Below are 17,930 nucleotides of genomic sequence, written 5' to 3'. Positions count from 1 at the left end.
GCGCCGTAACCACATTGTTTTGTTTCTCTATATGAAGAGTCAGGGCCCTCTACAATAGGCTGTCTTCGAGTCAATGTGCCTAAGCATGTATTCGTCGTAAGAAAATCACAGTAGTAAGGAATTTGTGACCCTGTCGGCTCCTGGTTCCGCTACTGAATCATGGAATGGCTAAAAATGTTTCATAAACTTGGACCATAGCTTTCATTCAGAAGCTCCGCGATCATAGTGCAGTAGAGTTATGAAGTCTTTTGTGATACAAGCAAATCTCAGGCGGTCTTGTAAATTCAGCGCACGGCAGGACGTTAACATCGTTAATTTGTTGCCTTGGTTCGGGATGTTAGCTGTCTTGAGATAAGATTAGAGTCGTTACAGTTGAAAACGTCATTTGCCGCTCTTGAAATACTCAGGTGTCATGCAGCGGCTGCAGCATTATCTCATGGGCTGAAGGATGGCCAGTCAATTCCACTGGTCTTTACTTATACCCAATAAAACCGTTTTATTGGTGTTACCGAGGACCCCTACTTAGCCAATGTCAAAATCCTGTCTTCACCGAAATGAAGCAACACAGAATCGCATGCACTTGTACATAGCGCGTAATCTGAGTGACGGTCATGCTCGCCTTCTTTAATGACTTATCAAAGTTCCCTTCTGCAGAAGCATATCGATGAGAGCGGGCAGCCTCAATTCACAGGCATCAAATCAGCCCACCATAGCGCTTTGTTATAAAATATTGTCGAAAGTAAGGCAACCAATACATGAAACATTTTTTTTCAAAATTTCACCTCTGTTTGCCTAAACTCCGTGCGGCGAATCAACCCCACCGATCACTTTAGTTAAGCCGGACTTAGGGCAACTACCTGCCCTAAATTCTACGACAGACGACATTTGGTCGTCCCTCTAAAGAGCCTCAGTGAAATAATTAAATGGGAATGGACGAAACTGCCACAATAATATGTTGGTTATCGAACAGGATGCACGTCAGCTCCCTAGGGAAGTGGTGAAAGTGACAAAATGCTAGGTAGGCTCAAAAAAGCTCTCATAACACTGAATTTTCACCTGCCCTAGTAGTGACCTGTTGTTAGTAGAAATCCATAGTTTCCAGGCATACTCAATGTTTTGTTCTAGCACCTCTCCCACGGCACAATTGTAGAATCATGGCCTTCAAACAATAGATACTGTTGTTGCGAATTCTTTGCGTAAACTGTTTTTCTTGAGGCGCTCACTGAAATCATCTACGTCTGGTGTTCGTTTACTGGCGTACAATTCCTACATTCGTCCGTTGTTGGAATCTGCCGTAATAATTTGGGACCCATTCACTTTAACGAATATTAAAAAACTGGAACGCGTACGGCATAAGGTAGTTAGGTTAGTTTTGAATTCATGCGGCCGCGCGTCTGTTGGTGAGCTCGTAAGGCGCAGTGGAATACCCCCGGTGACTGTGCGCAACCGCATCTGTCGATAAAAGTTCCTCTTTCAACTTGTGAACGGCCATTATAAAGTTAACACTTCCAAGTTCTTTACTTACTCATCAGGCTATAACATGAGCTGAAGGCATGCTGTATCCGTAACCCCCATCAACGCACGGAATAACTGTTTCAAGTATTCTTTTTTTCCTAGGACAATAACAGACTGGAATAATCTTAATTCTCATATTGTTACACAGAATTCTTTATCAATGTTTGAAAAATGCTTGCAAATGTTATGAATTCCTGTGCGTTAACTGCTTGTATATTTTTTCTTGTAGGTTATGTATTCTTCACCAATATCTGAAAATGCCTGCATATGTGATGAAATTGTATGTGTTTACATGCTTGTATATTTTTATGTATACCCAGCCTGCTATGATCTGATTTCAGATCGCAGTATATATAAATAAATAAATAAATAAATAAATAAATAAATAAATAAATAAATAAATAAAGCAAACGCGCATATTTTTCTTCCAGGAGAGATAGAGCGTAAGTTTGCTTTGCGCCTCGTTTTTCTTATGAAAAGCAGACTTTCACTTAGAAGTCTACCGAAGTTCACTTGGCCTGGAGTACAAGGCCAGCAGATTGGGTAATGCTTTCGAGGTTGGCGCTGTGCACTATGAACAGATGGTACGAAGTTAACTGCATATCTAATGCTCGCATATCGTAAAAGATATGTCAACGTTTGACATTACAAGGCTTTAGAGGGATGGAAGGAGCGTCAAGGGGACTCGCAAGAAAGTTATAGATCACGCCTGCAGAACGCGCACATCGTATGACTCACGACGAGGCTGTTGCAATGCATGCGCTCCAAGTCATAGGTTGTCGAGGTTTTCTCTAAGGGGGCCTGAACAACTTTTTATCTAAGTCGAGAACTGCATTTCAATTTAAAATATACCATTTCAGAAATGCTTTGCCGCAAAATGTACTTCAATGGCTTCAGAAAAAGCGGACTTTTTGGCAATCGAATATCCCATGCTTGGTGTCTTGTACTGCGAAGGCTACGGCGAAGCGAGGTCTGCCTACAACGCTCCGCCTACTGAACGTCGCGTTTGCAAGCCCTCCAAATATGATTTTGCATGCTCACGTAGACGCCAATACAGCCGACGCAGGTGCTTACGACGCGCCAAACGCGGTTGTCCTCAGCGAGCCGAAGTGCGCTCTAGCAGCAGACTCGTCGTGGCACACCGCGGGCACCGCAGTATCTATCCTGCGTTGCCTGCTGCAGCTACAGGCAACTGTAGCGCGTATTCGCGAGGTTTGATTTTTCTACCAAAGGCTTCGAGTGGGTGCTTGCATTTATATTCTCCAATCTATATTTTGCTACGTGCTGCGCAGCGGCCTTGTTCTGCGTCGGCTTGACCGACGTATAGCAGCTACATCCAACTTGCACATCAATAGCTCAATGCGAAGGGAAGTTTGCTAAGGCGTGTAACCAGGAGCAGCTGGGATTAAGCGCGCGCTGACAAGTGCGCGTGTGGTCAGACATTAAGCTTCGTCTGGTTCAAGGCTGCCTGATTGTCCAAAATAGGCAAAATTAACTAAATCTGAAGGATAGAACACCAATGAGGAGGGTGGGGCGAAAGTATCGTTCCAATGCGAGCGGCTGGGGCCGAGCGGGAGATAATATTCGTATACCTTCGGAAATCCCTAATTATCATCAAAATTCGGAAGCGCTTTTGCCCTTACTTCAGCCTGTTGAATATACTGCGTCAATAAATATACACAGTAACAGCGGGAAGAAACGCGCTGATCCAAGCAGCCTTCTTGATTGATGTCAGCTATTCGCCAAGGGCAGCCGCGTATGAGTCGGCTATATTACGAAATAAAGTGTCCAGAAAGGAGCGAGGAGCAGCTCTCTGTTCAAAGAGAGCGTTTGAGAAGAAAAGTGGATTCGCGCTTCGCTTGCGAGCTCCAGGCACACCGTACGCTAAGGTCATAGGAGCATGTGCTATACCCGTACTATGCCTTTTTAACTAGAACAGAAGTGTAGCACAAGACCCCTCTAAAAGGGCTGCTCGCGCCCAGTAAGTCTGAGATGTACGCTTGCTCGAAAGCTGGCCGCACTTCATTTTTGACGCACTGAACACAATGTATGCGCAGCATTGTGGAGGCGGCAATTAATGCGCAAGTTTCGTACAAGCCATAAGGTTGTACGAACATGTAGGAAGGGTTCAACCCGTGTATTCTGGAAGGCCTTGACATGCACCATGGAGCTGGGGGTATGCGCACACATGATGAGTCCTACAAATTACGGCCGCTCCTGGCATGCATAACGTTACTGCAGTACTGCGAAGAATGCGATAATGGTCAGGCATGGGCGTAGTAGTTACGTTATCTCCGTCCATTGCTAGTCAGACGATTTTGGTACTGCATGCACTGGTGGACCCTATGAACTTTTCGAGGGCCAAATGATTACAAGGTGAGGCATGTCTCAAAAAATGTTTTGCCTTCAAAGCGATGTGTAAAGTATAAGCTGAAACGGGGAAGTCTACATGGGTTGGCCTGCGGTTCGATAGTATCGTGGTGTATCTAATAAAAGTGCACTGTAGTTTGAGCAGTGTTGAATAGCCGCTGTGTTGCATGAGCTGAGTAAGAAATACTAAATGCATATACACCTAAAACTATACATGTTCCATAGTTCAACCACGGCGCCCTACTACTGGAATGTTCTACAGTATATATCTTCATGGAACCTACTGTTCTTCTCTGTTATACTAGAACTTTCCCGTTGCACCCCTTACATAGCCAGCCAAACTTCAGTTGTACAGATTCTTCTGATCCATAGTATTGGGAATTCCTGCTTACATTCGGATATCGCTATTTTTGGCGTTATCGTGAATATTCCTCATTTTTCGTAACATACCCATAAAAGCGGCCTAAGAGTCTTCGCCCGCTCCTTTAATATTCTTGGACAATCTGCCACTCAACACGGTGCTACGCGCCTATGGTGCATTGCATCTAAGCACGAGGTAGTGGGATTGAATCCCACCCACTGCGATCGCATTTAGGTGAGGGTTGAATAGCCAAATGTTTCTGTCCTGCGCACTGGGTGGACGACAAGGATCCCCTGGAATTGAAAATTAATCCGGAGTCCCCCACTACGATCTTCCTGATAATAAAATCGTGGTTTTGGTACGTAGAACCGAAGAATTCATTGATTGAAGAAACTGCCTCTGTGCAAGGAGCGCTTCTCAGTCTGTACTGCTTGTCACGGCTGCCATGTGTTGGCCTTAGGTAGGTCTTAAGGAGGAGCTGGATGGGATACTATTTTAACTAATACATGGCATATTAGAAAATAAAACGAAAATACATTACCGTCACGTCTCGCTTAGCAACAGAGATCAATAAGACGGGCGAAAGTACGATGTGTGGGAATGTAGAAACCAAACGACCTGAAGAAGCACTAAGGGGAAGGTTCAAATACAGCACTCGATTTTGTACATAGCAAAGAAACAGCATATAATTATCAAAGCAAAATGTAACTGTAGTTATCGCGGGAAGTGCCTGGCGCACTTTCTTAGCGTAGCTTGCTCAACTCAAAGAACAGAAGGTGCTTAAATATAATATAAGATTTCTCCGTAGAACTAATGTCATAAAAAGCAGATTAAGACTTCGTATCTACATTTTGGGCAATATTGTGCCTAAGTGTACGGGGCAAAATGATCGACTAAAGCGTTTGTTAACGTAATATTTTGTAACATTTTTGAGTGAATTGAACGAGTACGTCGCGCAGCTCAGGGCTGTAAAAGGGCGTTACTAATAAATCACAGCTTGTCATGGTCCTTCGAAAACAATCTTTTCAGTCTTTCATAGTTATACCGGGTTAGCAGGGTTTATAAATTTCTTGATCTTGAGAAAGCAGTTTTCAATATTTTCTTGTTAACTATTTCGGACTGACTTTCTCTGTATGCTGTGGAGTTAACCAGTTGGGAGGTATAAAATTATTCGAAATTTCTGAAGCATATTCAACACTGGTCGTATGTAGCTTTTAAAATCCAGAAGTTATGTTGTCCTCCGCTAGACTTCTCTGCTTCCAGAATGTCTCCGATCTCATAATCTTGAAGGTCCTCCCTTCTGTTAATTAGTCGCGGCACGGTTTCGATGTTGTGCACAACTCTGGGTTTTACTGTCTGTTGTAGCTAGGCCAAACCACTCTGGCAAACCGTTGCAATGAAACCTGCTCTCGGACCCTGACTTGGTAGCAGAGGGAGGTTTACGGATGGCAAGGAGGAGTGCATGCCTTGTGCCTTCTTGTGAGTGACAACATCAGTAAGCCATCACTCAGGCACGCCAGTGAAGAAGTTGCAGTGAAAACGTTGCCGCACCGGAAGAAATCTGCATCCATAATGACGTGCTTGATGTGAGAGGCGCAAAAAATTCACCGGCTATTACGAGACTGCCTAATGGAAATTTTGAGCACAGCTGTGTGGGTGTTTTCAATTCGTGGTTGATTGTAACGACAAATCTGATTCTGAACGATGGGTTCCTCTCGACGGCGGCGCCGGTCCTCTTCTCGGGTAGCTCGTTTAATAGCAGCGGCACACGAAGCATTTCTACCGGTTGCGTCCGAGCCTTCATGATCACGAAGAAATGCAATAAGCTCTTCAGAATTCCTGATCATGAAAGGGTCCTCAAATCTGAGCAAGCGCAAGCGTTTCTGCAGAAACTGAGAGACCGTCCCCTGCCACGTGTCACGCTCCGATACGATGGCTCGGAATGGAATGCCTTGTTTATGGGTTTTCGCAGAGAAGAAAATGCTGAGCGCTCCGCTCTTCGCACCCTTGCTAGCCAACCCAAGATTTGTCAGGTTACACCTATCACACAGGCCCAACGCTAGCTTTTTTAGCTTAGCGGCAGTGCACGTCCTGATGGAAAATTTTTTTGCGACAGATTCCCTCGCTTTCTGACGAAATAACGAATTAGGTAGAACGGTAAAGCTAACTTCTTTATCAGAAATCATTAAAGCCAGATCATTCTGCTTGAGGTACTCGACAATTCGCTTAACATCTCGCTGCTGGTTCTGCTTGGACCGCTTCACCGCTCGTGAGTTTACCCCTTCTGAAATACACAAGCCTTTTTCATCCTCGGGCGCGCGTCTTGAAATGTTCTTGACAATAGATAGGAGCTCGACCATCTGTGGTTGAGCTCTTGGGGTTCAATACAGAACTTAGGTCCTTTAGATAAGACCGAATCAACACTTTTTGGCACATCACAGTGTCCAGTATAGGAAACCTTTCCTGGTGACACATTTACCTTCTTTCAAAACTTTGCCCAATCGAGGAGCGCTGGAAGGCACAGGAACCACAGCAGTTCGGTAAAATGGTTGCATTCGAGAGAGTACGTTCTGTACAAAGCTTCACAGTTCTGGATTGCCTCCACCTGGGACGCTGCAAGCACCCGTAGGCATCCTTGAATATGTCGCACTTGCCTCCATAGTTCAGACCTGAGTATCTTCATCAATATGGTAGAATGCTTCTTCGAGGGAGTACATGGGTAGAAGAGCAGAACAATTTCCGGAAAGACGAGCCGATGGTTCAGGGCGAAGGCACACACACGCTCATGACAACCGATGGTGGCCGCTAAACTAACGAGGGTAACACTCGAATTCATACATAGAAAGGAAGGAAGAACTGGGTCCATTGAACTAGAAAGTAACATATTTAGCAGAGATAGGTGGGCTAGTTGGTGGTCGATATTGGAATGAATCATGTAACCGCGCAAAAAACAAAGGACAAAGAAGGAAACACACAGTACAGGCGCGGAGCACCGCGCAGGAGTAGAAGGATTAGCAGGGGGTGGCAAATTGTCTGACCATTGTCGCCACTGTCGTAATTGCACGCCTAGGTTCCACGACACTAAATTCTTGAAGATGTTTACTTCACAACTAAGCCGAGAGTTCTATGAAGCTTACTGTATAATAATGTAATCTGGCAACTGCGTAAGAAGCTCTTCAGTGTCATTCAGTGATGAAGAGTTCAAATATTTTCATGCAAATTTGTGCCACTCACGCCCGCATGCCAATGTCGAGTGATGGTTGTCTGATGATTAGCAAATATGATTATGATACATGTATAAATGTGGGATTTGCGGGAGTAAATTTCAGTTGAAGTAAAAAAATCCGCGCCTGTCCTGTGTGTTTCCTTGTTTGTCCTTTGTTGTTTGCGCGGTTGATGATGCATTCCAATATCGACCACCAATTAGCTCGCCTATCCCTGTTAACTATTTGCTTTCGTTGCCGTTGCCTTGGTCGCGTCGCCTGCTATTGCATTAACCGGTGGTCCTGGCCCCATGCGCCCTATGCTCCTAAGCGTCGCCTTGAGAACAATCATGGCCGCTTCCAGCCTTGCCGCGGTTCCCCTCAGGCCAATGATGATGACGCTCCTACCATGTCTTACCATCGTTCGCCATCTCCGCATGGTCACCAGTACCGTTCGCCGTTGTCTCGTCGCCCATCATCTCGCTCCCCACTATTCCGCAGCTCTTCATCACGAATAAGACGCCTGCCTCTGAAAAGTTTGATGATTCAGCTTCCGCTGGCGAAGGTGCTTTGACGCCTTGCCCGCAAGATCCTCTTACCACATTGCAGATTAGACGCAACTGAATTGGCGTTAAGATGGACGGTGCACTTTTCGCTGCTCTTGGTGACACGGGGCCACATATACCATTAATGCATTTGGAGCTTCGCTCTCGACCTAAGAAACTCCGCCTACCATCTGTGTGACCAATCATCAGAGTCGCCGACAGGGAAACACTTCCCATCCTTGGTATACGCTCGTCGCGAATAAGTATTTGCGGCTGCTGTACGACGACATTACTTGCTATTCTCGAGCACTGCTCCCATTATCTCATCCTAGGCATGGACTTTCTTTCTGCCCACTCCGCCTTAATAGATTATGGAACCGTATTACTTCATCTTAACCTACCTCACTACTATGACACTCTGACGACCCGTAAAGCGCATTCGTGTTCCGTGGATTCAATCCGTGTGGCAGTTCAACCCATTACGTAATGTCTCTCCCTTCTATTCCCAATGACAATTACGTCCTGGCTCGCCTTCTTAACGTTCTACTGGCCAGAAATACATTTGTTCCTCCTACCACTCTCACTGTTTCTAATAACCGGGCGTCCCTTCCCATGTTAAACATCAGCTGCTGCACGCAACTTATCCTAAAAGGCATGACTCTGACCAACTTCTGTTCTATCGATGAGTGTGCCGTTTCTGCATTAGTTGCCTGCGATCCTTCGCTCCCCACTTCTTTCCCTACCTCAAGTCGTACAGCCTATCATGAGATTACATGGATGATACCGCCTAACCTCCTTCCGTCACAGGCTGCCGATGTCAGGCGCATGTTGATGCCTTATCGTGGCATCTTTGATGAGAGCCCTTTGAGCCAGACATCTGTTTTCTCTGTTGTGAGAAGAAGACGAGGACCGAACAAGTGCTCGTGTGGTTATCGTTCTGTCATCTCGGCTTCTATGTGTATGCATCTCCTAAATACACTTCCTTTTTCTTTTGCCTAGTCTTATCCCTGTGACAATATAAATGCCGATGGCCAAGATGGAAGCTGTAGGGATGACCATGGTCTCTGCTAGCTCTACAAGCTCGCAGATCTCAGACATGCCTTGATCACTATCAGATGTACATGGACTGCAAAACGGCTCATAAAAAGCCCGTAATAGAGAGGAATACCGGAACGCCTGCCTTTTTTGTAGCAGACATTACAATGGACAAATACTGTGTGCGTGTGTGTTTGTGTGTGTTTGTGTGTGTGTGTGTGTGTGTGTGTGTGTGTGCGTGCGTGCGTGCGTGCGTGCGTGCGGTCACTGATCGCTTCAGTCGGGTTTCTCCACTGAAGACGGTTTCGCTGGTACAGTGAAATCGGTACAATTACTGCGTCATTAGGGACGGTGTAGGGAGCCTAGGAGGGCGGATGAGCATTAACATAGCACATATGGTAGATTGGATAAGAACGTGACCCAAGTAGGCCACATGTCATGAACATTTGTTGTTGACAGCAAAATCGTTTAGTACATGAATATCCAACTGTCACATGTCGTCCGTCACAAGGGATGTCACGATGCAAAAAAATCAAGAAATCACTTAGTCTCTATAAAGCAGGATCTGAACTCGAATGCATCAAATATTGAGAATTATGTTATGGTGACGGAAACCTATTTCAAATATGAATAATATAATTTTAATGCAACATCATCGTGTATCGTAAACAATCCTTAACAATCAGAAAACTAATTTTCATGCTCAGCGACGTAGAGATTATCAACTAATCTTGCATAAGTTTGCCCGGCTGCATGTATACCATGCTCAAGATGGGCATGCTGAAATTTTACATTATATGCAGAACCCATGACAGACACGCAACCTACATAAAGCACACCGCACCGCTAAATAAGTAGGCATATTATACACCAGAGTCTCTGAGGAATAATAACAGTGCCTGCATCAACCGAGATTCACAAGAGTGTTTCTCCGTATGCCAGGAACGTGCCTAAGCTGAAAAGATTGCAGTGCTGGTTTCTTCATTATGTTATTTTATTTTATTGTGATTGTATTATTGTCTCATTGATAATGCAATTCTTGGTCTCCCACATAAAACACGTCGGACATATGGATTCCGCAACGTCCTCAAAATGCTACCTAAGGAGAACCGCCAAATTCCCACAAAAGATGCCCTAGTGTATAAATAGCAACTGATCATTACCATGTAAAATAAATTAATGGCGAACAATGATATTGAACGTATTAGGGATATGATGATTTTGAATGCGATTCATTACAAATGTCCAAAAACTTACATGAGGGCTGCGTTTGAGTATTACAAAATCATTGATAGGATTAATTGCTGAATACCAACATGGCCATTCGTAATTTAATGCTGACGAAAATCATAATATAATCGCTTGTTCATATTTCTAATGGCCAACATTTCCCAAACAAAAATTTACGGATGGGTTATTATTCGCAAATATATCAAATATCTAACGTGATTTTTTGTAAACCTTCAAGTACATTCTTCTAATTCAGTGTTTAACGCGACAATTTCGCGTGTGACGAGAATATTGCAGTAAAATTAGTCTGCAATAAATTTATCTATCTGGTTAACACAATTGCAGCTAAAACATGCAAAAAACATCTTTCATATGCGTTCTCCCACGAGCAACACATTAACACCTGCTGATGACTGATACCATATGCTTAAGGAACTCATTTCAGCTATGTGTGTATACTCAAAGGCGAATTAAAACAAATGTTTACCTTTATACCAGTCAGAACTGATTTCACCCCACTAAAGCTACATTCAAACATGCTTAAAGAGGTGGTAAACAGAAGCACCGTAAGAAGATGTTTTGGCACCATGCTTTGGCTGGGTAAGTATCCAGTCAGACTGCATATGGCGGAGAATTCTGGCAGCAGCCACACGGAAAAGGAGTGTATGAATGCATACATGTAAAGAAAAAAACCAAAAATGGGGTCTATTGTCACGTTCGGTTCACAGGTGCAGTGCGCCATACTAACGCGGCGATGTATTGTGTTTTACATCATGCTGACACCCGCATATTTCTTCAAGGTTATTTTGCGCTCACATCTGTTGCGAAGGAAATTGAATCGTCTCTGTGGCAACAAAAATTTCTAACTGTTTGCGTTTCTGGAGGAGAATAGCGTGCCACTTTTCTGGTTTGGATCGTCGACGTGTAAATTACAGAATTTCAGTTTTTATATGTATTAGTGTATGTATATTGCCTTTTAGCCTACACGGTAACAAAGGTTAATCATTAAAAATTTCTGCTCAACCTCAGCGTGAAATTTATCTCTTGTCTCGAATACTATTGCCTTGTACTGATAAAGAGAAAGCATACAATAATAAATATATTAAAATTAGCGTACACCAATAGCTCACAATAGGAATATCAGTAGTTCCGAACTGAATGTTTCTTAAATTGATGTTTACATCAAGGCTTGACGAGGATAATCAACTTCTGCACTGCAGGCAGTTCCGTGGAATCCGCTCGCTGTATAATTTTGGCTGCTAATAAATAAAATGTTATATTGTAATAAATATCGAGATGATTATACATATTCATTTCTGGTCACAAGTTCCTGGAATTTCAGTCATTGCATTCTTTACCGGTAATGTAACGATTGCTGTAGCGATTGCTGACGATTGCTGACCTATGTGCATAGAATTCAACATTCGCACTATTTAGAAATGTACCTTCGTTTCACCCCTAAAAAATTTCGTAGGAGTGCTTGGCTTGTAGAATCGCACACGTAGATCAGGTGGCATACCTTACGGCATCTTGCGACATATTAGTTTCTTAGCCGGGCAAAAAAAGTGATGCTTGACATTAATAATGATAGGCGGACAGAGTTCAACGTTCATCAAATATAGAACAGGCGCTCGCTACCTGCTTCTGGGAACTGCCAGTTATCCTTTAGCACCGATGTAACACCACCCCATCGAACTGTCAATTTCTGTAGCGAAGTTGTTGGAACGAATGATCTTCGCTAAAATACAGTGGTACGCGGAATACTTGAGGAATAGCCCAAATGATACGGCTTGGTTTGAAAGTTTTCATTGTTTCAATGAAGATTCTATCAGTTTAGTCACGTGATTCCGCAGGAAAACATTTGCCATCTTTCATGTCAATGAATCAATTTGCCTTGCTGCTCGAGTGCATGCCACTTTTATTTAGGCTTTTGTTATTTTACTTAGGCTTTTGTTTGTGCACAGTGAAGGTGGTTCGACGTCTCAACACTACACGCACCATAATGCTGTCATAGATGGTGTCGACAAATCCACATCTTTCAATGCTTTACGCCTTCGTCTTGTGAAATGCGTATCAACTGTTCTTCAGCTACCAATTTGTGCAAATGAAATATGCGTCTGGACGTTTAGTGTAACAAATCATGCCGTCACAGCGATGCCTCAAAATTGGCGACTTCAATAACACGCCTTTATGGATACCGTATTAACTCTTTCTTTCTATTGTGTATGACAACGCACTAAATCATTCTGCTTCTGTAAGCTTACATGTATGTCGCATGTGATTTTCCCCTCTCACTACATGTTTAACAAATCTTGAAAGTGCAGCGAGCTCATGTCTGTCTAGCGGAAATCGTAAAAATGGTGTCCCTGTGACGTGTGGTACAAGCATGTGGTTCAAGATATATCGATGAAGGGGAAAAAGGGGCTCGAATGTGTTAATTATGATCACATAAAACTAACAAGTAATGAAACCAGGAAAGCATTGGGGAATTTGATTGTGGTTGAAGTTTCACTATAGACAATAACGAAGAAATCAAAATGGAAATGGGTGAAAAGATAAGTTTTCGGTGGTGGGACCCGAACTTACAACCTCCGCATAACGCGTTCATTGCACTACAAATTGCACTACAGCGACGGCTCTAAATTCATCCCCTAACTTGGCTATTTATGCATTTTACTGGATCTAGCTCTAGGAGTGTTATCCAGTGCCACTCAGAGCCACGGTGAACGGGCATGGTACATCCTTTTTGGCCCGATACCGTCACGTAACAGGTGATCTTAGAAGGGCAGGCACGTCGCTAATAAACCTTCACATGCTACCTAATGACATCATGGATGTCATTTTCGAGACTCTCGCAACCAATAAACTGGAGAAACAGGGGAGCAAAGGAGCTGGATATCGTTATTCAAGACCACCTAAAGCCAACACAAATGAAGCCCATGAATGAGACTAGCATCATTTATATTGAAATGTTACAAGATAATTGCGACGGCAAACCAGATTTATTTAAATTTTGGCCGCGGATACCTCTAACTGGTGGTAGGCTAGCTATTCCGGCAAACGATAGGCATAACTTGTATAACTAAAAAAAAAACATTATTTTTGGCAGCATTTTTAATGTATTTGTGTGAGTGTAAATATGCGGTACTACGTGTCGAAATTTGCATATGCATTTTCATGTGTATCGTATTTCAAGTGTATTTGTGTGATTTATGAATGTTATATTATGCATTGTAATCTGCATCCTTTTCATTTTCGCCTTTGTAACAGTGTATCTTAGTCCTTTTCCTCCGCACCTTGTATAGCCGCTGCCATGTAACGGTTTCCTGGGCCCCGTGAAGCCGTTTTTACCTTCCAGTTTTCACCTTGCGAGTTTATCAACTGGCATCAACTGGCAAGGTGAAAAAAGAATGCTGTGCCACTAGTGTGGCTGCACACTCTGAGATGCAAGCCATCTTGAACCAGGTGTACGGTAGACGGTACCTGTGCAGCCAAAACATTGTTTGAGTCCTATAGGTAGCTGCGTTCACAACTGCACACAAGTGTGCTGTCACAGCAGAAAGTGAGAAGCAGCATTTTTACCGGTGTTTCTATGAAACAGTGCAAGTCATTCTTTCACCAAGGCTGGTAATCATGCATATGTAATGAGAACAGTGCATTTGTGACACACAAGGGGACATGTGTTTAAAGTTTAATTAGATCAGTAATTTATGAGATAGAATTATAAAGAGTTACCTTTTATTCTTTAGTGGTCTCTTGGAGAGACATGACCATTGCCGGCAGTTTAGTCTACTTTTTATGTCTAGATTTCATGTGCATATAGCGACTGTAACTAACAGTCAGTGCTCTGTCCTGCCAGATCTTTATGCTGCCTTTGTGATATTTGCAATATTTTGCAGTTCAGCTGAGCGAAGTATATGTCTTTACTATTGGCTTCGAACACACACACACAAATATATATATACACACACACACACACACACACACACACACATATATATATATATATATATATATATATATATATATATATATATATATATATATATATATATATATATATATATATATATTGTGAGCATTATATTACCCCTTCCTCTTCTTCCACTGCATATGTTCATCATCACGGCCAGCGTCATCGTCTTCAGCACGCGACCTGCGAAATACACAGTTGAGGCTTCACAGCTGTTTCGCACGTGGTGTAAACTGCTCCCAATCCCTTGCTCATCTACGCCTTCCAGTTTCCCTCGAACTTCGCTCAGGTCACCACTTGCTCCGCCTTTCCGCCAGGATGCCCCACGAAGATCCTCCAGGAGCCTCCGGCATCACCGTCTCTGCCCCACCAGCCATTCCTTCATGGACCATCAGCGCACGGCAGCGCAATCCCACCATGTTCGCTGGCCTTCGTAGTGGCGATGTTCACGACTTGCTGGACAATTATGACCGCGTGAGTGAGTCTAACCGGTGGGATAATATGCACAAGCTTCGCAACGTCGCATTCTACCTCACTGACGTTGCCAAGACTTGGTTTCTCAAACACGAGAGCACCTTGCCTGACCGGGCAGCATTCAAACACCAGCTTCGTCAGATTTTTGGCACTCTCAACGTCCGCTCTGAGGTCGCCAAGAAAGAGCTTGATGGACGCACGCAACTTCCCGGCGAAACATACGCATCTTACATCGAGGACGTCCTCGCCCTTTGTCGCTTTGTTGACACCATAATTACGGAATCTGATCGTGTTCTTCGTATCCTAAAGAGCATTGCCCACGTCGCGTTCAATGCACTGGCGATCAAGAATCCAAATACCATTAACAATGTGATCGCGCCTTCCTAACGCAATGGAAGCCATCCGTTTACAACCTGTCGCCGGTGGCGCGCTTCCTTTGTCGGATACCGACCTGCGTATGCTGATTCGGACTCTCATACGCGAAGAGCTCCAAGCGTGTGGCCTGCTCAATGCTCCCATTCTCCAGCCTCAACCTTCGGTTCCTGGCCTGCGCGACATCATCAAAGAGGAGCTGTCCTCCATGACCTGCGCTGCCAGCTGTGCCCCTCCTTCGCCATCTACCTCGTATGCTCAGGTTGCGGCTATGCAACCAGCGTTCGTTCGAACAGCGCCTCCGGCTCCTGCTACTGCCCCCAACCATCCGGCAACTGTACCAGCCAGTCTGCCTGCTACAGCATTCTACACTACCCGGCCTACGCCCCGCCCCATTTGTTATTACTGCGGTACTCGCGGGCACATATAACGTTTTTGCCGAAGACGACAACAGGACGAACGCCGTGGCTACGATATTTATGAGAGAAACACGTTGCTTCCTCCGAGTCCTTACCAGCGCCGGCTCTCCCGACGCTCACTTTCTCCACCTCCCGAAGCGCCTCGCAACTACCATCCAGGGCGCGCCGCTCACCCTCCTCTCTTCGAAGCTCGACATCACTCCTGCAACCGGCCACCCGCACTCCTGATTACCTATACGAAAACTAGATGGTGGAGGTTTTGGAGGGAAAGCTGCATGGCTCGCCCACACTACAATTCCTCCAGCGTGCCCGGCCAATACTTTATTCGTATGTGCAGAAGGTGTAGCAGTTCTAGCATTGATTGATACGGGAGCAGCTATTTTTATTATCATGCTGGTTTGTGCTCTCGTCTACGGAAAGTTACTACACCTTAGAGTGGAGCTCTTTTTCGTGGTGCAAACAATGTTGTGATTCGGCCATCCGTGCAATGCACCCTTAGAGTTTCGATCGACAGGATACGCCACCATATCCATTTCGCAGTGTTTCCTTCCTAAGCTTACGTGCTTATACTAGGGTGGGACTCTCTCTTTTCGGCGTCTGCTTTCATGTCGTGCCGTCAACGCCTCGTTAACTTGACTGAGACCGAGAATTCCGACGACGTGCACGAACCGCGCCTTAGCTTACGAACTACTGACGACTGTATGGTGCCCCCTGACCGCTTCCACGCGCGGGGGAAATTGTGTGAGCATTGTATTACCCCTTAATCTTCTTCATCAGTATATATTCAACATCATGGCCAGCGCCGTCGTCTGCAGCGCGCGACCTGCAATATAAACCGGCGAGGCTTAACAGCTAGCTCTCTAGAAATATATATATGTATATGCACGAGTGCGTTATCAACATTTTACTCCATGTAATAAAATGCCACAGTTAAAACACACACACGCTTTAAAAATGACAAGCAGCAAATCTTCCTCTGATTTCTTTCCCGCAACCTGAATCCTCAGTCATTTGCTTCTGGACACATGGATACATGATTCGTCCTTTCCCTGCAAGCAAGAACCGGCGAAACAATTCTGTAGAGTGAAATCGGTGAACCTTGCCTTTGCAAAACGATATTGTTAGAAAAAAAACGCGTGCGATTTCTTCAACGTGTGAAAACAAAATGACGCGTTCAGAAATAATACATAGCCCCATCTGAGATGCCCGCGCAATCTGTTTGTGCTAGCGACGCCTACAGACAGCCCTTTTAGAGATGTGCGCTTTCGAACGCAAATAGAAAAAAAAAAGCGCTAGCGGAGGAGTGACGGCGACGGCGGCTGCCACCCCGTCTGGCGCGGCCGCTGTCGTTACCAATACAACACAAATCGCCGCGGACGGAGCTGGGAATCACGCGGACGCCGAGTGCGATGTCAGGGAGTTTCCGGCAACGTACAGAGAGGTGATTGGTCACTATCGGAAAGAAAGAAGAAAATATCCACAACCCCACGGGCGTCTAGACAGGTCCCAGGCGGTCGATCTGAGACGGTTGCAGACGGGCACTTTCACCAACCCCTACCACCTGCACCGCCTGTGGCCCGCGCTGCACCCGTCGCCCGGCTGCCCGTGGTGCGAGCACGAACGGGCTGATATGGCCCATGTGCTTTGGGAATGCCAACGCCACGTGGAACAGGGACAAAGAGGCAGGGGGAATACAACAGCGGAACCCTCTGAAGCGGGGCGCCTCGCTGAGAGATGGCGAGCCGCCCTCCTCAGCGAGGCACCCGAAGACCAGGAGTGGGCCGTCCAGCGGGCCAGGGCCGTTGCCGAGGATCTCGAAAGATCTTCCTCGGGCGATGGTCCACTGGCAGCCTAGCCCCGGGCACCAACATCAACAACTGCTGGACAAATAAAGTTTATTCCTATCCTATCCTGTCCCAAAGCAACGCGTCATGGAATGTTGGCTGTGGGAAAAATTTTAATGGTGAAGTCCACTGCAGATTGCACATTTGTAAGCCTCCGGGCTACACTGTATTTGGCACACGCACGCGATTCTTTAAGTTCCTTGTAGCCATTATATCGAGTTAGCCGTACAAAAACGAGTTTAAAAATTTCGCCAGATAGTTCATGTTCGACTCCTGATTGTGGTGTCTTAAACATGTCGCATTGATAGGAAGGAATCTTGACTTTACATTTTGTATCAACGATTCGGTTTTAGTTTCAATATTTTGCGTTTTTGTCTTCATAGACAATACGAAACAGATTTCCTGCCTGATGACCTAATATACTAACATGTGTCTGGGGCCACAATTGCTTGAAAGCAGCAATATTGTCTGGCAGGGGTGGATAGATGGTGAACGAATGCTCAAAACACGAAGATTTAACGTATATAGCTTGTACGTGATTCTCTTTTCTTCAAAGAAAGCCTTAGTAGGCAATAGCCAAAATCATCTG

The 17,930-nt window shown here is 44.9% G+C and overlaps 1 protein-coding gene across 1 annotated transcript in view; it reads right to left on the bottom strand.

Moving 5' to 3' along the window:
• Positions 1-10,912, bottom strand: part of LOC135898990 (uncharacterized) — a 29,258-nt gene extending 18,346 nt beyond the window's left edge. Inside the window, exon 1 of the mRNA XM_065428244.2 lies at positions 10,747-10,912. Coding sequence (XP_065284316.2) covers positions 10,747-10,848 — 102 coding nt within the window. The 5' untranslated portion in view covers positions 10,849-10,912. The remainder of the gene's footprint in view (positions 1-10,746) is intronic.
• Positions 10,913-17,930: the final 7,018 nt, after the last annotated feature.

The sequence above is a fragment of the Dermacentor albipictus genome, chromosome 7, assembly GCF_038994185.2.
Source record: "Dermacentor albipictus isolate Rhodes 1998 colony chromosome 7, USDA_Dalb.pri_finalv2, whole genome shotgun sequence".
Taxonomy (NCBI): domain Eukaryota; kingdom Metazoa; phylum Arthropoda; class Arachnida; order Ixodida; family Ixodidae; genus Dermacentor; species Dermacentor albipictus.
Note: the sequence above shows the minus strand (reverse complement) of the source record. Positions and strands in the feature narration are given on the sequence as shown.